This window comes from Pagrus major, chromosome 7, assembly GCF_040436345.1.
Source record: "Pagrus major chromosome 7, Pma_NU_1.0".
In the NCBI taxonomy this organism is placed as follows: domain Eukaryota; kingdom Metazoa; phylum Chordata; class Actinopteri; order Spariformes; family Sparidae; genus Pagrus; species Pagrus major.
The window spans coordinates 24,937,383-24,954,806 of NC_133221.1; the positions used below are offsets into that span (position 1 = coordinate 24,937,383).

The following is a 17,424-nucleotide window of genomic DNA, read 5'->3' on the forward strand; positions in this document are numbered from 1 at the left end:
AAATGGTTGACGTAACTCAACAAACAATGAGCTTGCTACTGTTTTAAAATGTGACCTGATGGCTCACTTCATCATTTTGGGGCGACGTTTTTCTCCTTGTATATAAAAAAAAACAAGCTATAAATATTAAACTTGTGCTCATTTAATTTGACTGTATGCAAAGTGTTCCACCTTGCCATGCCCAACTGTGATGGGAGCCTCCTGTGAGTCAAAGCTTCTCAGATGTCAAAGCACCTTCATTCAACCAGGGGTTTTCTCACGCATGCGCAGCGGCGGAGGACTATCTCATCGGGGAGAAAAAAAGAAGTTCACACACAAAGCCACGCCTGCGCGGTGTGCCTCTCATTACAAGCGAAGTTGCTGCATCTTTTTAGGAAGCTACATGCTTTCTTTCGACACCCAAAGGTCGCATGGTGTCAGGGACGCGCCTAGTCACGGGAACAGTCCGGAGCGCGTTCATGAGGTGCAAGATCGCGCTTTAACAGTGAAGAGTATCAAACAGCGTGCGGGGATCCAACCTAATGGTTTACATTGGGTCACAACGACCAGTCAATGATTTGCGCCGAGTATTTTTTTTCCCCTCGTCCGGCGTTTATTTTGCAAACCTTTTCTATTTTGCACGGGAAGAGACTGACATAGAAAACTCATCTGTATGATAGGGGAGCAGGAGCACACAGTATGGTCCGGGAAACCAGACATTTATGGGTGGGAAATTTACCCGAAAATGTACGAGAAGAGAAAATCATTGAGCACTTCAAGCGGTGAGTAGAGACACTTGTGAGCGACGTGTGTGAGTGTGTTTTGTACCAGTGTGAGGACGAGTGCACGGCCAGCATCTCTCCCTGTGTTGTGTCACATTTTAGTGAAGTCGGGATGAAGCAGGAGGTTCCCCCTGTAGCGAAGTCCCATTTGGCAACTGTGCTGTCAGCTCTCCGTACGCGACAACACCGAGATAAGAAAGAAAAAACGGCTAGCACGCGCCAGCCACCCCAGCTAGCGGACATATGGTTTTGCCATTTTGACACCAACTTGTAGGCTAGGTGATAACTTTACTCGTCCTTTTCATGTCGTGTGGCTTCACATTCGCGCCCTGTAACTGTTTGACTTTTAAGAAGCCGACCTTTCCCACCTGGCGACCGTAGAGAAAACACAGTTTCTGTTGTAACGTAGCCGCTAACAGCACACCGCCAGTGTAAACAAACTTCAGCCTCTACCTGGCGAGCTGCTAGCTTTGTACAAGCTGTGTGCATTTCACGGTCTGCATCTCTGGCAGACTATGAAGTCTGCTGCCTGAGCAGATCGTGGACCCGGTGTTTCACTTGACTCTCCCGTGAGTTTATCAGGTCACAGCTTCCAGCCAGACCCGGTGCACAAAGTATGCTTAATTAGCACAACATGTATATATCTAGCATGGTGCACGGTGGCTGCTGCAAGAACCGGATTGTTTTTATTATTATTTTTATTTGTCCCGAATCTAACACAAGTCGGTGAAACCTCCAAGCTGACGCGACATCACGCCGCCATCCACGCTGCAATTGTCTCAGACTGGCCGTGATTGAACAGGCTGCTCCGTGTTAACACTGATGTGCAGCGTTGCACCGTTGCAGGAGCTACTTGTGTTTACTTTGAGCACAGAAACGATCATCTTTGCCACATTATCACCGCGGTGCCTCCCCCCTCCAGCTGCTGACTCGCACAGCCTGCAGCGCGATCTGATTTAAGTGAAATCAGACAGCATATCGATATTTTAATTACGATATTCAAACTGAGCTCCGCTTGTGCTTCTTTTTTGTGTGTGTGTGTGTTTGGGTTAATGGAGCAGACATATCCTATACGCACTATCCTATATGCATCCTATATTTGTCTAGTTCTTTGTTGTCTTCCTTGGAGGGAGAATAAAAAATGTAAATATGATTTTTTTGTGTGTGCCTGCGCGCTCTCGCCTCTCTTCTCTCCTCGGCTGTCAAGGAAATAGCCCGCCTCTCCGTCCATATGTGCTGGAGAGCAGACTGCTGAAAAACATCAGTCTACCTATATGAGCGACGTCTCCTTCTTCACCGTGTAGGCGTCGCCATATCGGCCGAAAAGCTGCTACATTTCCAACCTTAAATCATTCATGTCTGTTTAGCAACATTGCGACCGAAAGGCACGTTTGTCCCGGCGTGCCCCCCCCCCACACACAACATACGACCGTGCAAAAATATATAAACTCAGGATATTAATGTCGTTCTTCGCATTTTTTATTTACAACAGACGGATGCAGCGAGTGAACTACAAACATGGTTCGTGTCTGATTGATGCAGCCTCGCTGCAGAAAGCACAATAACGGGCTACCTATGTGCCGTTTTATTTACATTAGCCCGATGTGCGTAACGTTATGTTTTTTCTGGGGGTGGGGATGGTGAACTGGCAGCATGTTATTGCAATAGCGGAGAGGGGGGAAAACTGTGTCGGCGGGTCCTTTTTAGCATGCTGCCTCAGCTCCAGCGTTAACCCAGAGGTAGTCAGAGTATGCAGGTGCATGACAGCCCAATGTGTGATAGAAGTCATTGAAGATGGGGGACGGCAGAATGAGTAAGCAGTGTGAACAGCTTTTCTAAAATGGCGTCGGAGGCTGTTCAATGTTGGGAACTGGCATGCCAATAAATTTATGGGCACCCTACTGTCTCTGTCGGACAGTGAAATACACTCCCGAAAGATTCTTGGAGGAGGAGGAGGAGGAGGAGGAGGAGGAGGAAGAAGGGGGGGTAACGCATAAAGATGATAGCAGGCTTTGTAATCCTGGACTGGGCTTGAAAAATTTAGTGTGATAGACTTCGCATCAGTCAATTAAACCATCACTTAACGAGGTATTTACAGGCTTATTAAGAAAATGAAAAAGGATGCCATTGAAAAAAACTTAATTATATCTTGATTTGGGGAGGAAAGAGGGAAATGATGTAATGTATGCAAAATTGTCCCAAAAGCCCTTTGCTTTTAGTGAAACAGAAGGAGCCATATAGACATTATTGATTGTTTTTTCTAAACCCACACACACACAGCCAATCAGGAAATGTCACGTCTCTTTATATGCAGCCCAAGCTTCATCTGTATGCTTTCCAGCAGCTATAAGCATACGACACACCTTCCCCCCCCCCAGAAAACATGCTAATGTCAGAAAATATATGCACTGCATTTATTAACATGCAATGTGCCAAGGTTTTAAGTCCAGTTGCTGGGTTACTGTTGCCTTGTAAGAAAGTACCACAGAGCAGGGGGAAAAAAAAAAAAAGAGTAGCAAAGCCACCTTACTTCCTGCCCCTCCTCAGAGACGCACACATTAACACACACACACGCTGACATAATTGAATCCAGCACTATCCATTTAAAAAAAAAAAAAAGGTGTTTTATTGTCACAAATAATTCAAAGAGAAGAACCTGTTTTGATATTCATAAACACTGATGCAGCATAAAGTGATCACCTTGTCTTCTCCCTGTTTTCTCTTCAGATATGGACGTGTGGAGAGTGTCAAGGTCCTGCCTAAGCGGGGTTCAGAAGGTGGAGTCGCAGCCTTTGTGGATTTTGTGGACATTAAAAGTGCTCAGAAGGCTCATAATGCTATCAACAAGATGGGGGACAGAGACCTGCGCACTGATTACAATGAACCAGGCACGATACCTAGTGCCGCGAGGGGGCTGGACGATAGTCTGTCCTTAGGCTCTCGTGGCCGGGATGTATCAGGGTTCACAAGGGCGGCAGGGGGGGCCGTGTATGGGCCCCCCACGTCGCTCCACAGCAGAGATGGACGCTATGAACGCAGACTAGACGGGTAAGTGGACAAAGTTTCTCTGAAGGCAGGGGGAACCGTGGTTTCTGGTAAACACCTTACCTCCAAGCATCTTCCCACCATCTATTCATTTACTTGTTTGAGGGGGAGAGGAGAAAAAGAGTTCATGCTCAAGAATTCAGTCTTATAGGGATCCCCTCTAAAGTCCTCGGAGCGTGGCCAGCGCTCCCGGATTCATAATTACAGGTAGAGATATTCCATAAGTGAGAGCATGTTTGTTCACGAGTGTATCTATTACTTAAATGAATAGTCAATAGTTTAAATGGCTGTTGGGGATTATCTGTGAGCTTAAATATCTCTGTGAGGTGGATATATCATTTGCGGAAAATGCGGGGCAAAGATTGGATATCGTAAAATTTCCCAGGATTATTGGAGATTGCTGGAGAGAGAGAGAGAGGGAGAGGGAGAGAGAGAAAAAGAGAGAGTGGTCCAGCGGCCATCCCTGGGATTCCCCTAATCTGGAGTTACGTGCCCTGCGCGGTGGATTAATGTCACCCTTTTTTCCTCATGTAACAAAACATCCATTATATGTATAAGGCACCATTGTTTGGATTAGTCTAATTTGGTTTTCAATTATCGTGCACACCTCACGGAGGTGTTCGCTTCGCTCGTGGGCCGGAGTCACAAGGATAACCTTCACAGGATATTTATTCCCCTCTGTTGGATTAACACTGGCCACACACTTTAAGGATATGCTATCATGCTAAAGGTATGGGTTCCTCTCTTGGTTCTTTTGTTTTTTGTTTTTTTTGTTTAATTTGGGATTATATCTAAAATCAGGGCATTACAATTTGAGTGCTGGGAGACCTCTACTGGTGATCCATCTCAGTAGAGACAACAAAAAGAAGTGAGCAAATGACTCTATTTTTCCTGCCTTATTTTTGTGGAGATTATTTTTACTTTTCAACAACTGAGACTAGCAGATTTATTGAGGACCAATACGGACTATGTTTGGATCGTACAATTCAAAGAAGAATGCTGGAGATTGAGACTGGAAAGTTGCTGCTGGAGATAACCTACCTCATGTCTGTGGATTACCTGCTCCTTTCCTGAATGTGGAACTATAATTTAACCTTGGATACAAACGCATACAGATTGAGAGAACGAAGTTGCACCCATGAACTGCATTTCTCACTGACTCAGCATCGGTTTGGACTGCATGCAGGCTCTTCTGCTTGTAAAGGAGGCAGAGAACAGACATGAACATCCACAAGCTTCAAAACTGGACTCCATCCTGGGAATGAATGCTACGAGCAAGCATCTGGATTACCATTAAGAGACATGTTCTTTATTCTTAATCTGTCATGGCCAGATTTCCCTCTGCCAAAGGAATTTGACTACGTTACTGCTGAGCAGAGTGTGACCAAAGAGGGACGTGCTGGACTTCATAAATGAAGATGCAAGACATATTTTTTCCCTGATTTCCTTCATCGCTTCTGGGGAATCAATGGTGCACTACTTCCTGAAGACGGACTCCTGGATATCATGTTGTTTTTTATTTTGCTGTACTCAAGTGCAAATTTGTTTTTTTTATGGATGGATATATCGACTCAAATGGACATTTTCCAGCATACAAAACATCCCAACATGGATTCGTACAAGGCCGTGTTTGTTTACAGCATTTTAATCCAAACGGACACTCCAGCTCATCAAAGTACACAAGGTCCCCTGCCCTGAAGACAAGGATTACATTTTCTAACGTGAACATTTTTGCTTCAATTTTTTTCCCTCTCCACTCAACATTTTTGCCCACATTTTTCTGCTCACAAAGTTCTGTCTCCCTAGATTGTATTTGGAATTATAGGTCAAGTTACCACTCTCTCAAAAGGTTGGTATGTCCTGCCCTGTGTATTTTAGCTGTCCTCTCTAACCCCCTAGTTTGAACCCCTGTCTCTCTCCATTTTCCCCACTAACCGAAGTAGCTGGTACATAGACTGTTATTACTGCCTGTGTGTCTATGCAGAAAGCTTTACCTTGTATTGTTTTCCTTTCTCTTCCCCTCACCTGATCCCACCTTCAGCTCCTTTCCCCTGTTCCCCTTATGATGAATAGAGCCATGTTGCAGCTGCTATTCATGACGAATGATCCAAGTAAAAAAAAAATCCTTCCCTAATATAACACAATGATTGAGCTGTGGAATCATTAAGATTTAAAGATTTGTCACATACTCATCATTTGCAATATGTGCAATAATAATAATACTTGGAATAAGAGTGAAGAATAAGGAAAAGAATTTCCCCATGTCTGAAAAACTAGAGACAAAATGAAATCATTTCAATAAATAAATGAACATTAAGAAAGGGTTTTTTCTTTATGTTAAAATAATCAGTTGATTTATCAACAGCTAATAAATAGCCACTAATTTAAGTCTTTAATCGAACAAAAAAATAAATAATTTGCATGTAATGAATATTTTTAAATGGCTGTTGGTTGGACAAAACCGGAAGAAAAATGTCGACTAAAGCATTTTATAGACTAAATGATTGATCGATTCATTAAAAAAAAAAAAATCTGCATACTCATCAATAATGTAAATAGCCATTAATTCCAGCCTTGCAGTTGCGGTTTTTACATGTCCTCAGCTTTCTTTTTATAGGACAAGAGCAGAATTTGAATGCCATATGACTTGACACAGATTGCAGACTCAAAATCTGATTTTTAAGATTAAATATGAGAAATATAATTTATTTAGGATTATTTTGTGAGCATTTCACTTTTATCAGAGAGTTGAATGTAGTCATAGATGGGAAAAATGCAGGTAGGGGATTACATGCTGTACATCCAAAGTGGATTAAAAGTTGAGCCTGACCAATACTATTTTTGGGGCAGCATTTAGGAGTAAAAAAAAAAAAAGAAATCTTCACATACGTTATTGGGAATTAAATAATTAGAAATTACCCCAAGCATCATTTTCTCCATTATTTTTTGTAAGAAAAAGTTTTAGTATTGGATCACGTATGTGCCTTTACAAACAATTCTCAGATATATAGATCAGGCTCTAATTTTAATGTCTCCATTTAGGGTTGGTTGATAAAATTATTATTGCCATGAGATGGTTGTCAGCTTTTTCTCTGATATTTATGCTGTTGTATCTATGGCCTTTTAGAAATTTTGGGACGATTTGACTGTTGCAGGCAGTTTTGCAAATCAGTGAACAGGACAGGGTCATGGCATTACTGGGATTACAGGATTGTTGCATCAGTTTGATGGGTAACCTTGATTTGACAGGTATTTAATTCACTGGTTTAACCAAAAATGGATTCCAATGAGGTTATTTTTTAATCTATTTTTTTTTTTTTTTTTTAACAGGTTTTTGATTGAGTTTCCAGAAGTTGTTCTGTGTCTCAATATATATCAATATTACGGCTGAACAATTAATCAAAATATTTGCGAAATCACAATATGATCAAGTGCAATATCAAAATCGCAGAAGCTGCAATTTTAGGTTAAAGCCCTGGCAGATAGATCTTATTCTTCAGATGTAATAAACTATGTTTGTTTGGTACAGAGTCAGACCCCAGCAATAGCTTTTTCAGTGAAAATGAAAATTGTGATACAAAAATAATCATTGAGACTAATCATATCGCAATTGTAATTTTTTTTTTTTCCAAAATGAGCACAATATGATTTTCCCCCCATTCATTCATATCGTGCAGCTCTAATCATTATCATGATATGATATATTAGATTTCTGCTTCATGGTTCTTGCTTTAGCCGGCAAGGACAACAAGAAGCTGCACAGCTGCACAGTTCACAGTCGGGATGCATGGCTAAGGGAAATCTAACAATAAACTACTTAAAACAGTTTTGGAAATGATTTTGAATTAAATTGAAATGCATGTATCGCTCACACACGACTGAGCCACCACATAAGACTCCTTTTTAGCATGCTGCTGGAATGCATCCTCATAATTATGCTGTTCACGTAATCCCAAAACAGTTGATGTGCTCAGCATGCACCAGAGCAGACTAATAATCAAACACTGATGGAAATTCAGCCAGAAAAAAAGTCTAACTGAATTATTTTTAAGCTCCATGAATAATGTAGAGCCTGTTTTGTGTAAAGTGAAATTGAAGTGAAATTGAAGGCTATCTATTGAGCAGTGAGCCTGCGCCACCAAATTAGCATTTTCGAGAGCATCTGGGGGTCAAGGTAATCCATCACTTTCACAGCAGACATCGTTGTGCCATAGATGTTATTCATGAATCCAGCACACAGATGATTAAATCAAATAAGCTGAAACAAAATTTGCCCCTGACCCGCTGTACTTTACGTATAGCGCAGTGAAATACAGACATAGAGCTAGTGTCCTAAACCAATTTATCCTCGACATCCAGGAGACCATTCCATGCAGCCTTTTGTTCTTATGACCTGTTGTGCAAAAGCCTTTCATGGAAAGACTTAATGACAGCACCATTTATGGCCTCAAGCAATGTCGGTATCTGTACGTTAGATTTATGTCAGATGTTTACCCGGAGTAATATTTCCAGATTGGCCACATCAGAGAATCCAAATAAGGTATTATCAGATAATTGCACAGGGACTAACCTGCAAACCCTAAATACCGTCAGCAATTATCATTTGGTTTTTGTTTTTTTAAATTTTTTGCTTGGTCAAAAAGAAATTAAGCATATCCTTTCAAATGGGGAAAAAAAAAAAAAAATTGGGTTGGGGAAAGGATTAAAGTTTTTTTTTTAATTTGGTACAAAGGGGTAAGCTTAGGGGATGAATGCGGTCTATCAAAGTCCTCACAAGCATGGCAGTAAATTGTGAGTGGGAATATGCGTAACACATTTCTGTCAGGTGTAAAGGTCAGGTTGGGCATTTTAAGAAACTCATCTTATGGATCATTTACCAAACTGCCTTTCAGGACATCACAGGGCATTAGTGATGCAGAGGAAGACTCTTGTGTCATATATCTTCAGAGAAATGGCAGCAGTCTGCTGCCAGCAGCTCTTGTAACCCGTGTTATGTGGTTTCTGAAGCCGAGACAGAGACATAGGCCATTCACTCTGTAACCATTTTTAGCTACGGAAACTCGCATACAGTATTTGAGTCCTCACATGTTTTACTAAAAACATTAAAATGTGTCCAGCTATTATTCAAAACAACTAATAAAACATTTCTATTGGAAACGCTCCACTACACATCCTTCAAAGTTGTGAAGCACAAGAAAGTTGGAAAATCATAAAACTAAAAATATCCCAAAAGGAAGCCTGTAAAATGTGTGTTGTGTTGATGAAGGAACTAATTACAAACATTTGCTTGAGATTCAGAAAGCCTTGTGCCTTCATTTAAGAAAATGCTAACCAAACGCCTCTTTAATGACATGAACAGTTTCAGAAGTTTCTCCATGTTGCAAATGTCTTTTGATTTGTACTTACAGCTCTTTGTTGCCTTTGACAGCGTAGCAGCATCAGATAGACACATTTTCACACAGATGTAAACAAAATGTCTCTGATGGTCCAAGTCAATCAAAGATCTATAAGATTTGGATGTCTCTATCAATTATCCAGGGAATTTTGACTTTTTAAAAAAAAAATTCATACCTATTTTCTTCCACTTGATATTGTAAAAGTAATAACAGCCTGAGAGGAGGCAGAGCATCATCATCATTTGGGTGAAGCTTAGGTTATGTTAAGTGCTTTAACCAACATTATTTTCATTTTCGATTAATTTGCTGGTCATTTTCATGATCAATCATTTAGTTTCTAAAATAAATCTTCATAATTCCCTACAGCCCAAAGTGATGTCTTCAAATAGCTTCTTTTGTCCAACCAACAGTCCAAAACCCAAAGACTCTTCATTTACTGTCATACATGACAAAGAAAAGCAGCAAATCCTTGCCGGTTAATTTTCTTTTGATCAACTTATCAATTAAACAACTAGTCATCTCAGCTGTAGTTATGCAACACTTAATTTGCTACAATAGTTTTTTCAGTCATCCTTGCCTTTATTGGATAGTTGAAAGTGGGAAGGAAATCTTGGGAATGGGAGAAGAAGGTAGTGAGGGTCTAAAAGAGTTCCGAAAAGGTCCCAGTACCAGGAACCAGAAACGTTTGTTGCTGCCCTGGCTCAAACCAAAGGATATTGTAGTTTGATTTTATGGACATCAGAACACTAGTCCAACAAGACGGCATGTGCATTGGTTGGTTTTCTCGGCCACAATAAATATTGGTTTGAATCCCTAATTTCCTTTGAGATTTCCATCTTTAAAGCTTTGATTTCTATGATTAGATAGGAATATTAATATGTAAGTAGTTTATTCATTTAGTCTTAGATACTGGTAAGGGTAATTGGAAGTTACTTTTTCAAATACATTAAGATATACATATATATAATACAGATGTTTTGCAGTGTCACACAGGTATAAAGCTGCTGTATGTTTTCACAGTAAATTTTAAGATATATATTAATTTTACCATTTTGACAGTTTGCCATTAAATTCCTTCTCTGTATTTCTCAATAATTTTTTCCCCCTTGTTTGAACTGGAATAAGAATAAAACGTAGTCTCTTATTTAAAGAACCAGTTCAATGAGGGTTTGTAACTGTAGTTATATTAAACCATATTCCACCCTGTGTTAGAACATGATGGTTAATTTGCTGATTATAATTTGATCTGAATTCAAACAGTGGTAATTGCTGTCCTGTCCCGCTCATTACGGGGAGTTGGGTAATATGACTGCTGTAATGACACAGCAGTCGTATTACCAAATTAAATTCTGATTGCTTTATTCAGTAAGAGGATGCTCAGGTCTGAACAGAATGTCCTTATTAGCACCGTTTCTTCTGTGCATCTTTTATAAAAGATGCTTTGAAGAGCTTTCAGGAGAACAAGTGGTGTCAGATTGTGTAACATTATAAACAAAAGGCTTGTCACAAGTCACCTCCAAAGACCTTCAACAAAGCCTCTCAGATAAATGATCAGACGCCTTAAAAAGTGGCCTTTGTTACAGTCGCTAGATGGTACAAGACGAGAAAGACTTAAAATCCATAAAGGCATGAATCTCTCATGTAAATCCTTGTGCAAATCTGTTATATCCTGCAATTAAACTCTGAAATAAGCTGCAGATTTCTGTTCTGTTGAACACTAAATGCATGCCTTGTGCTAAAAATCTCTTCAGTGTCCTATCCTGATTGTATCTTTTAATATAGTGTGTTGCATTTTAAAGAAGGGTATACTACTTGTGTATCTCAATGATGCTTGAAAAAATTTAACATCTGTATCCAAAGATAAGTAAAAAAGTAAAAGTTTTAAACTTGTGTGTGAAAGACAGTTACCTAACAGCCTGTTTGTAGTAGAAATAGGAGGTTGATATGATGGCAGAAGAATGGGATTCATTTAATCTCCAAGTCATAAATGGTTAGGCTGAGAAAACATGTAAGACCAGATGCTCAGTTGTCTCTACCAGTTAATTATTTAAATCCCCTTGTAGTTCAGTCTGTAGGCTGGAAGATAATTCTCTTTTCAGATGTTTGAAAACTACCCTTCTCGAAACACTTTACTGTCCCGTCTTCCCATGTGTCTAATTAAGGAAAACCCAACAGAGACACCTGATAATTTTGTTTGTCCACTGTGTGATGCTAACAGCTTTCTTAAATATCTTAAATGTATCTGTAATGTGATGTTGTTCTCTCCTTTCTTGTTTGTTAGGACGACTGAAAGTCGGGATCGGGCGTACGATCACAGTGCCTACGGACATCATGAGCGTCCTGGTAGCAGTTTTGAACGCCAGCGGCACTATGAAACAGACTATTATCGTGATGCAAGAGAAAGGACTCTAAGCACAGCTGGGAGCGGGTCTGGTACCTCAAGTGGAAGTGGCACAACGGTTTCGTCCGGAGTCGTTGGAACTATCGTTAGTGCTGTTGCTGGCAACACAGGGACAGGTGGATCAACAGGGGCCACGACGGGAGGAAGCGGAGGATCTACATCCAGCGGGGTCGGCTTCTACCGCTCCCACAGCAGGAGCCCTTGTCGCTTTGAGACGCCAGAGCCTCGCTATGAGTCTCGTGCCAGGGAACCCTTTACATTGGCCAGTGTGGTTCACAGGGACCTTTACCGGGAGGACAGGGGACGGCGCGGGGAGCGCACGTACCGCCACAGCCGTAGCAGGTCTCCACACTCAACACATTCACGAAATCCCTCTCCTCAGAGACTGGCGAGTCAGGCCACGCGTCCTCCACGCTCCCACAGTGGGTCAGGCTCTCACAGCCGCTCCTCCAGTTCAGACTCGGTCAGCAGTACCAGCAGCAGCACGAGTGGCAGGTGAGTAAAGCTGATCTGGCTGTCAAGATTTCTTCGCTTGTGCATGGCTGTTGTTTACCGTTGTGCATCCCAGTCTTCGGCAGGTGCTGGATAGAGCAGAGAGTATTTCAAGAAAGAAATCTGCACACTGAATGCTGCTTCAAGTGATTATTTATTTCACAAAATTAAGCAGTACATACTTAAGCTTATTGGAGCAATTCAGAAGATTTTTAGTGCCATCTATATATCTTATATTTCTGCTGCTTTCCAGGCCACAGTTGTAGTAATGTTAAACACTTTTTACAGAGATAGCACAAAACTACGGCAACAAAGACCCTTCTTTACCCTTTGTTATTTACGTTAAACGAAAGAATGGCGGTATAATGTTGCCTCAGCATGTGATTTTAGATAGCGTGGCACTGTTCCACAGGCAAAAGAGGAGGGACGTGTAACAGTACAGCCTGACCACATAATGTGGCGTCTTACATACGCATCGTTATATAACATGGAAATAACAATCATTTACTCACGGCTGAATACCCAAAGGTAGGAAGGCAGCACACACACAAATCTTCAGCACAAAGTTTACGAATCTCAATTTTACCTATTCATTTGGGCCATGTCAACCAAATTTCTTTTTCAGTAATTGTCATATTGTCAAAATAGGATGTATGTGGGACCTTAGGAAATTAATTTCTTAATTACCACGTGACCCTTTAAGCCAATTACCTGCCAACTCCAATATATAAATGACATCACTTCCATTCAGGTGTTAGTGTGTTTGTTGACATGGCCAAAATAAAGTGGTGAAATTGAGACTTGTCAACTTTGTCCTGAAGATTTATGTGTGCTACCTTTATACCTTTGGGTATTTAGCAGTTGAAATATACTGTGTGATCATAAAACAAATTACTGGGAGGGCACATCTTTTCAAAGATTAACAATCATTTATTGTTCCTGTTAAACGGCGGTTGATCTTGTACTTGATCTTGTGTTTAGAGGGTAAAGAGCTGCCAGTCCTTGCATTGTATGTCCAATTTGCAGACATTTTCAGTTACTGTTGTTCTTCTTTGAGTTACATATAGTTTTAGAGAGTTCCTGAGCTTTTAAATCCACTATTCATAATTCAATTACATATTTATATTACATTTTGAATAACATTTCTGAGATGATTTTACTTTGGCTTCAGATTTACCAAAAATGTGTTTATGTGGACCACTTTGGATTTTTCAAAGCACGAAAAACATGTAAGCACTGTCACGGTGTTAAATGTTGAACCACTCAGCAATACCCAGTCTGTTTCTTTAGCAGTTACTGTATAGTTTTCTATTCAAGGATGATCAAAACCTTCATTGGTGTAGTATATTAATACTTTATGGAGACATACAGCAGAGCTGACAGAAATGCAGCAGGTGGTTGTCCAGAACAACTTCCCAGGCTTGATTTTTCTGTTTTCAACATTTGGACATACTTGCACCCAGCAGGTGGCACAAATTGCATCCAAGTTACTGCATGTTTAAAAAGATTTTTGTAAGATACACCATGACAAGAAAGATTACTGTATGTGCACTGTGTACTGTATTTCAGCAGCATCATTTCTAATTCAGTAGCATTAGTTGTGAAGTGTGCAGATTTCCACGTTGTTCATTTTCATCTGTTCTTACAAGTTTGTTGACTAAGTAGTAGATGCCGGTATGTATCAGAGCCTGGAAAATGACCTTTGGTGCATGTAACTCCTGGGATGACACACTTTTGGTGCTTTCAAGATTTGATCTGAATTGATTTATTGCCACTGTTCATACTTTGGATTCAGTTAAAGTCCACTTTGCTTATTGTTAAATTCAAACTCTCCTCCAGGACATCATGTTAATACACTGAATGTTTCCCGCTATCTTGTCTCCATCAGGGTGGTGTTTATTTGAGGTTGTTTCTGGTTTCCTTACACACAGTCCATTGATCAGTCTTGAGACTCACAGATCACCATAGTTACTGAGTTTACAAAACATCCTCTTTTAAAAATACATTTGACAAAATTCATCACTTTTTTTGTCCAAGAAATGTAATTTCTGAGGTGGTATTTTACATTTAGAAACATGGTAAAATGTTTTCATGCATAAATTAAGACCCACTCACTTATACACAACCAGTAAGATCACACACATCCTAACCTGAATTTGGATCAAACAGTAAATTTGCATACAACAGCTCATCTAATTGCACTGGATTTCTGTAATTAATTTGTTTTGGTGGCATGCTGTGTTTTAACTACTGTGTTTGAACCAAAAGTCAGTTTGTGAATCTGCTCTCAGCTCTGTTTTGGATTTGACACGCTAATCTGGCTGTTTTTGTGCACTGCTGAGTATTGCTACATTTGTAGTCATCATAGTGGCATTCAGGTTCTTGTAAATACATTGCTTCTTCTTGTTGATACGGGGTGTTGTTGAGTAGCAATTGTACAATGAATGAATAAATAACAGAAGGCCAGGATAACCAAATGCAAAAAAAGGGAAAAAACACAAGCATGTCTGTCCATGGGATTTACTCCACTGCAGATATTCTCCTCACCCCCCATTCAGTTGTGTGTTTTTCGGTTAACTGCATCACCTTTGGACACAGCAAAGTCCACAGCTCTGAACGACATGCAGCGACACATGTGGTTTGACGAGGTAGTGCTACGGGGGGAATTTCAGGAGACGGCTGGTGTATTTTTCTCACTGCCTACCTCTGTGTATGGGTAATGGCTCCCCCCCTCCGTGAGATCCAGTTGGAACTGGAAATTTCTGGCCAGTGCTGGCTGCCTGCCCACTCCCACAGGCCAGGCTCCGTCAGCAGCACTTCCGGGAGTGTCTGAGCACAGGAGGAGAAAGTGAGAAGGAAACAAACAGCAGAGGGCCTAGAAAGCTGAGACAGGCATGGGAATGGTCTGAGAAAAAAGGTGCATGAGGCAGCCGTGAATTTGTCTCTGACGTGCAAATCCATCTTTTTGTACTGATAACGAGTTCCGCTGTATAAATATGAATTGGGGAGAGAGGGGATGTTTTTCTCCTCCTTAGCTGAGAGACGCTGCTGTTTTTGAACAGGAGAAAGACACATTCACAGCGCATTGCACGAGCTTTTATACAAATGCATTGGTGTATATTTATATATCAAATTTGAAATGTGTGCATAATATTGCCTTTTTAATGCAATGTATAATCTAACCTTCCCTTCCTTGCCTGGCGGTTTGGCCACAGCAAACACACATTTTCTCACCTTTTTTTGAATCTGAGTTTAAAAAAACATTTTATCTGCCGTTTTTGAAAAATAGCACGTATTACCAATCTATGAATGATTTCCCAGAGGCAGAGCATCTAGCGCTTTTTGCACCACTGCAAAATGATAAATCTCCTTTAAGTGTGTTCCAATATTTACAGTATACATTGTATATCGATTTATGATTTAATTGAGGTGAAAATGTTAATGACTAGATTGTTTAGTATTACTTGGGTGGGCAAAGGCAACAACCTTTTACTGTAACACACAAAAAAGCCTTTTTCATTGTATATCTGTAATGGTAGAGATAAAACTGTGAGGCTTGCTTTAACATCTAGGTCCATTTTCCTCTTTTACTACAGTGATTCTAGCAGTAGTTCCAGTGATGACTCTCCAGCACGTTCAGTGCAGTCTGCTGCTGTTCCTGCACCCTCAGCACTTCCTTTATCCTCCCTTGACAAGGATGAACCACGTAAAAGCTTTGGCATCAAGGTCCAAAATCTTCCTGTGCGCTCTACAGGTTAGTTAAAAAAAGCTCCAGCAGAGTGAGCACAAAAAGCTTTTTTCTGCAGAAATAGTGGTGCAATTTATTTCTGTGTATCCCTCAAACATTGGCTCATTTAATTAAAATATATTACGAATAGTTTATCATTAAATAACATGTTTCTTTATTCACTACACATACTTAATAAACATTTTATGTGTTTACTACAGATACAAGCCTGAAAGACGGTTTGTTCCATGAATTTAAGAAACATGGAAAGGTAACATCTGTACAAATCCACGGCGCTTCAGAGGAGCGCTATGGGCTTGTCTTTTTCCGCCAGCAAGAGGACCAAGAGAAAGCACTAGGAGCATCAAAGGGGAAACTTTTTTTTGGCATGCAGATTGATGTCACAGCCTGGAATGGCCCCGGTAAGTTCTCATATATAACTCTATTACAGCAAAAACAGAACTGTGGGGAAAATGCACAGGTTTCCAATGAACTTAACTTATTTTTCAGAGACAGAAAGTGAGAACGAGTTTCGGCCCTTGGATGAGAGGATAGATGAGTTTCATCCAAAGGCCACAAGGACATTATTCATTGGGAACCTGGAGAAGACCACCACTTACCATGACCTGCTTAACATATTTCAGCGCTTTGGAGAAATAGTGGTAGGTTAATGGTGTGAAAAGATTGAGAACCAGGCTGTGTACAAGGGTTGCCACACATAGTTTGAGATGATAATGCTTACTTACAGGATATCTCTATTTTCATTATCCCCAAAGGACATTGATATTAAGAAGGTGAATGGAGCCCCACAATATGCCTTTCTACAATACTGCGACATTGCCAGTGTCTGTAAGGCCATAAAGAAGATGGATGGCGAGTACCTTGGTAACAATAGATTAAAGGTGAGAGTTATCATGTTAATTTAATTTAAAAAAATTTCCTTCACACCACTGCATCACTCTTGTCTTTTACAACCATACTCGGTATTATTTATGAGCACAATTTCTGTGATGTTAGAAAAAATTATTGCAATCTTACAATTTAACCTTCTTTTTTCAGCTTGGCTTTGGAAAGAGTATGCCTACGACATGTGTTTGGTTGGATGGCTTAGCGTCAAACACAACTGAGCAGTTTCTTACTCGTCATTTCTGTCGCTATGGACATGTTGTCAAGGTGAGTAAGTTTATTTTCTCTCTCATAGTTGCCCATTGTTTACTTTCTGGCACATTGGGACTCTATTTTCCTCTGTCTTCCGCAGGTTGTATTCGACAGAATGAAAGGAATGGCCCTCATCCTGTACAACAACATTGAATATGCACAAGCTGCTGTCAAAGACACAAAGGGGTGGAAGATAGGGGGCAGTAAAATCAAGGTAAGTGAAACAAAGCTTTGCTTGTTTTGAAATGTTGCTCTGTAATGTTGTGTCTTCTTAATGCCTGACAGGCTGTAAAAAAAAAAAAAAGCAACATAGCCTTTTTTTTTCTTTTTAGGTGGACTTTGCCAATCAGGAGAGTCAGATGGCTTTCTATCGTTCGATGCAGGCATCTGGCCAGGACATTCGGGACTTTTACGACATTCTCTCTGAAAGAAGGTTTGTGTAGT

General features: G+C 40.4%; 1 protein-coding gene across 2 annotated transcripts in view; it reads left to right on the forward strand.

Moving 5' to 3' along the window:
- Positions 1-440: 440 nt before the first annotated feature.
- spen (spen family transcriptional repressor) overlaps positions 441-17,424 on the forward strand; it is a 28,312-nt gene continuing 11,328 nt past the window's right edge. The window contains exons 1-10 of one of the 2 annotated variants that reach the window (XM_073470795.1): positions 441-761; positions 3,489-5,655; positions 11,484-12,098; positions 15,692-15,849; positions 16,044-16,244; positions 16,333-16,484; positions 16,599-16,724; positions 16,882-16,995; positions 17,081-17,194; positions 17,313-17,413. In XM_073470795.1, the coding sequence (XP_073326896.1) occupies positions 5,360-5,655; positions 11,484-12,098; positions 15,692-15,849; positions 16,044-16,244; positions 16,333-16,484; positions 16,599-16,724; positions 16,882-16,995; positions 17,081-17,194; positions 17,313-17,413 (1,877 nt within the window). In that variant the 5' untranslated portion in view covers positions 441-761; positions 3,489-5,359. The remainder of the gene's footprint in view (positions 762-3,488; positions 5,656-11,483; positions 12,099-15,691; positions 15,850-16,043; positions 16,245-16,332; positions 16,485-16,598; positions 16,725-16,881; positions 16,996-17,080; positions 17,195-17,312; positions 17,414-17,424) is intronic. The other variant, XM_073470794.1, reaches the window with a different exon arrangement.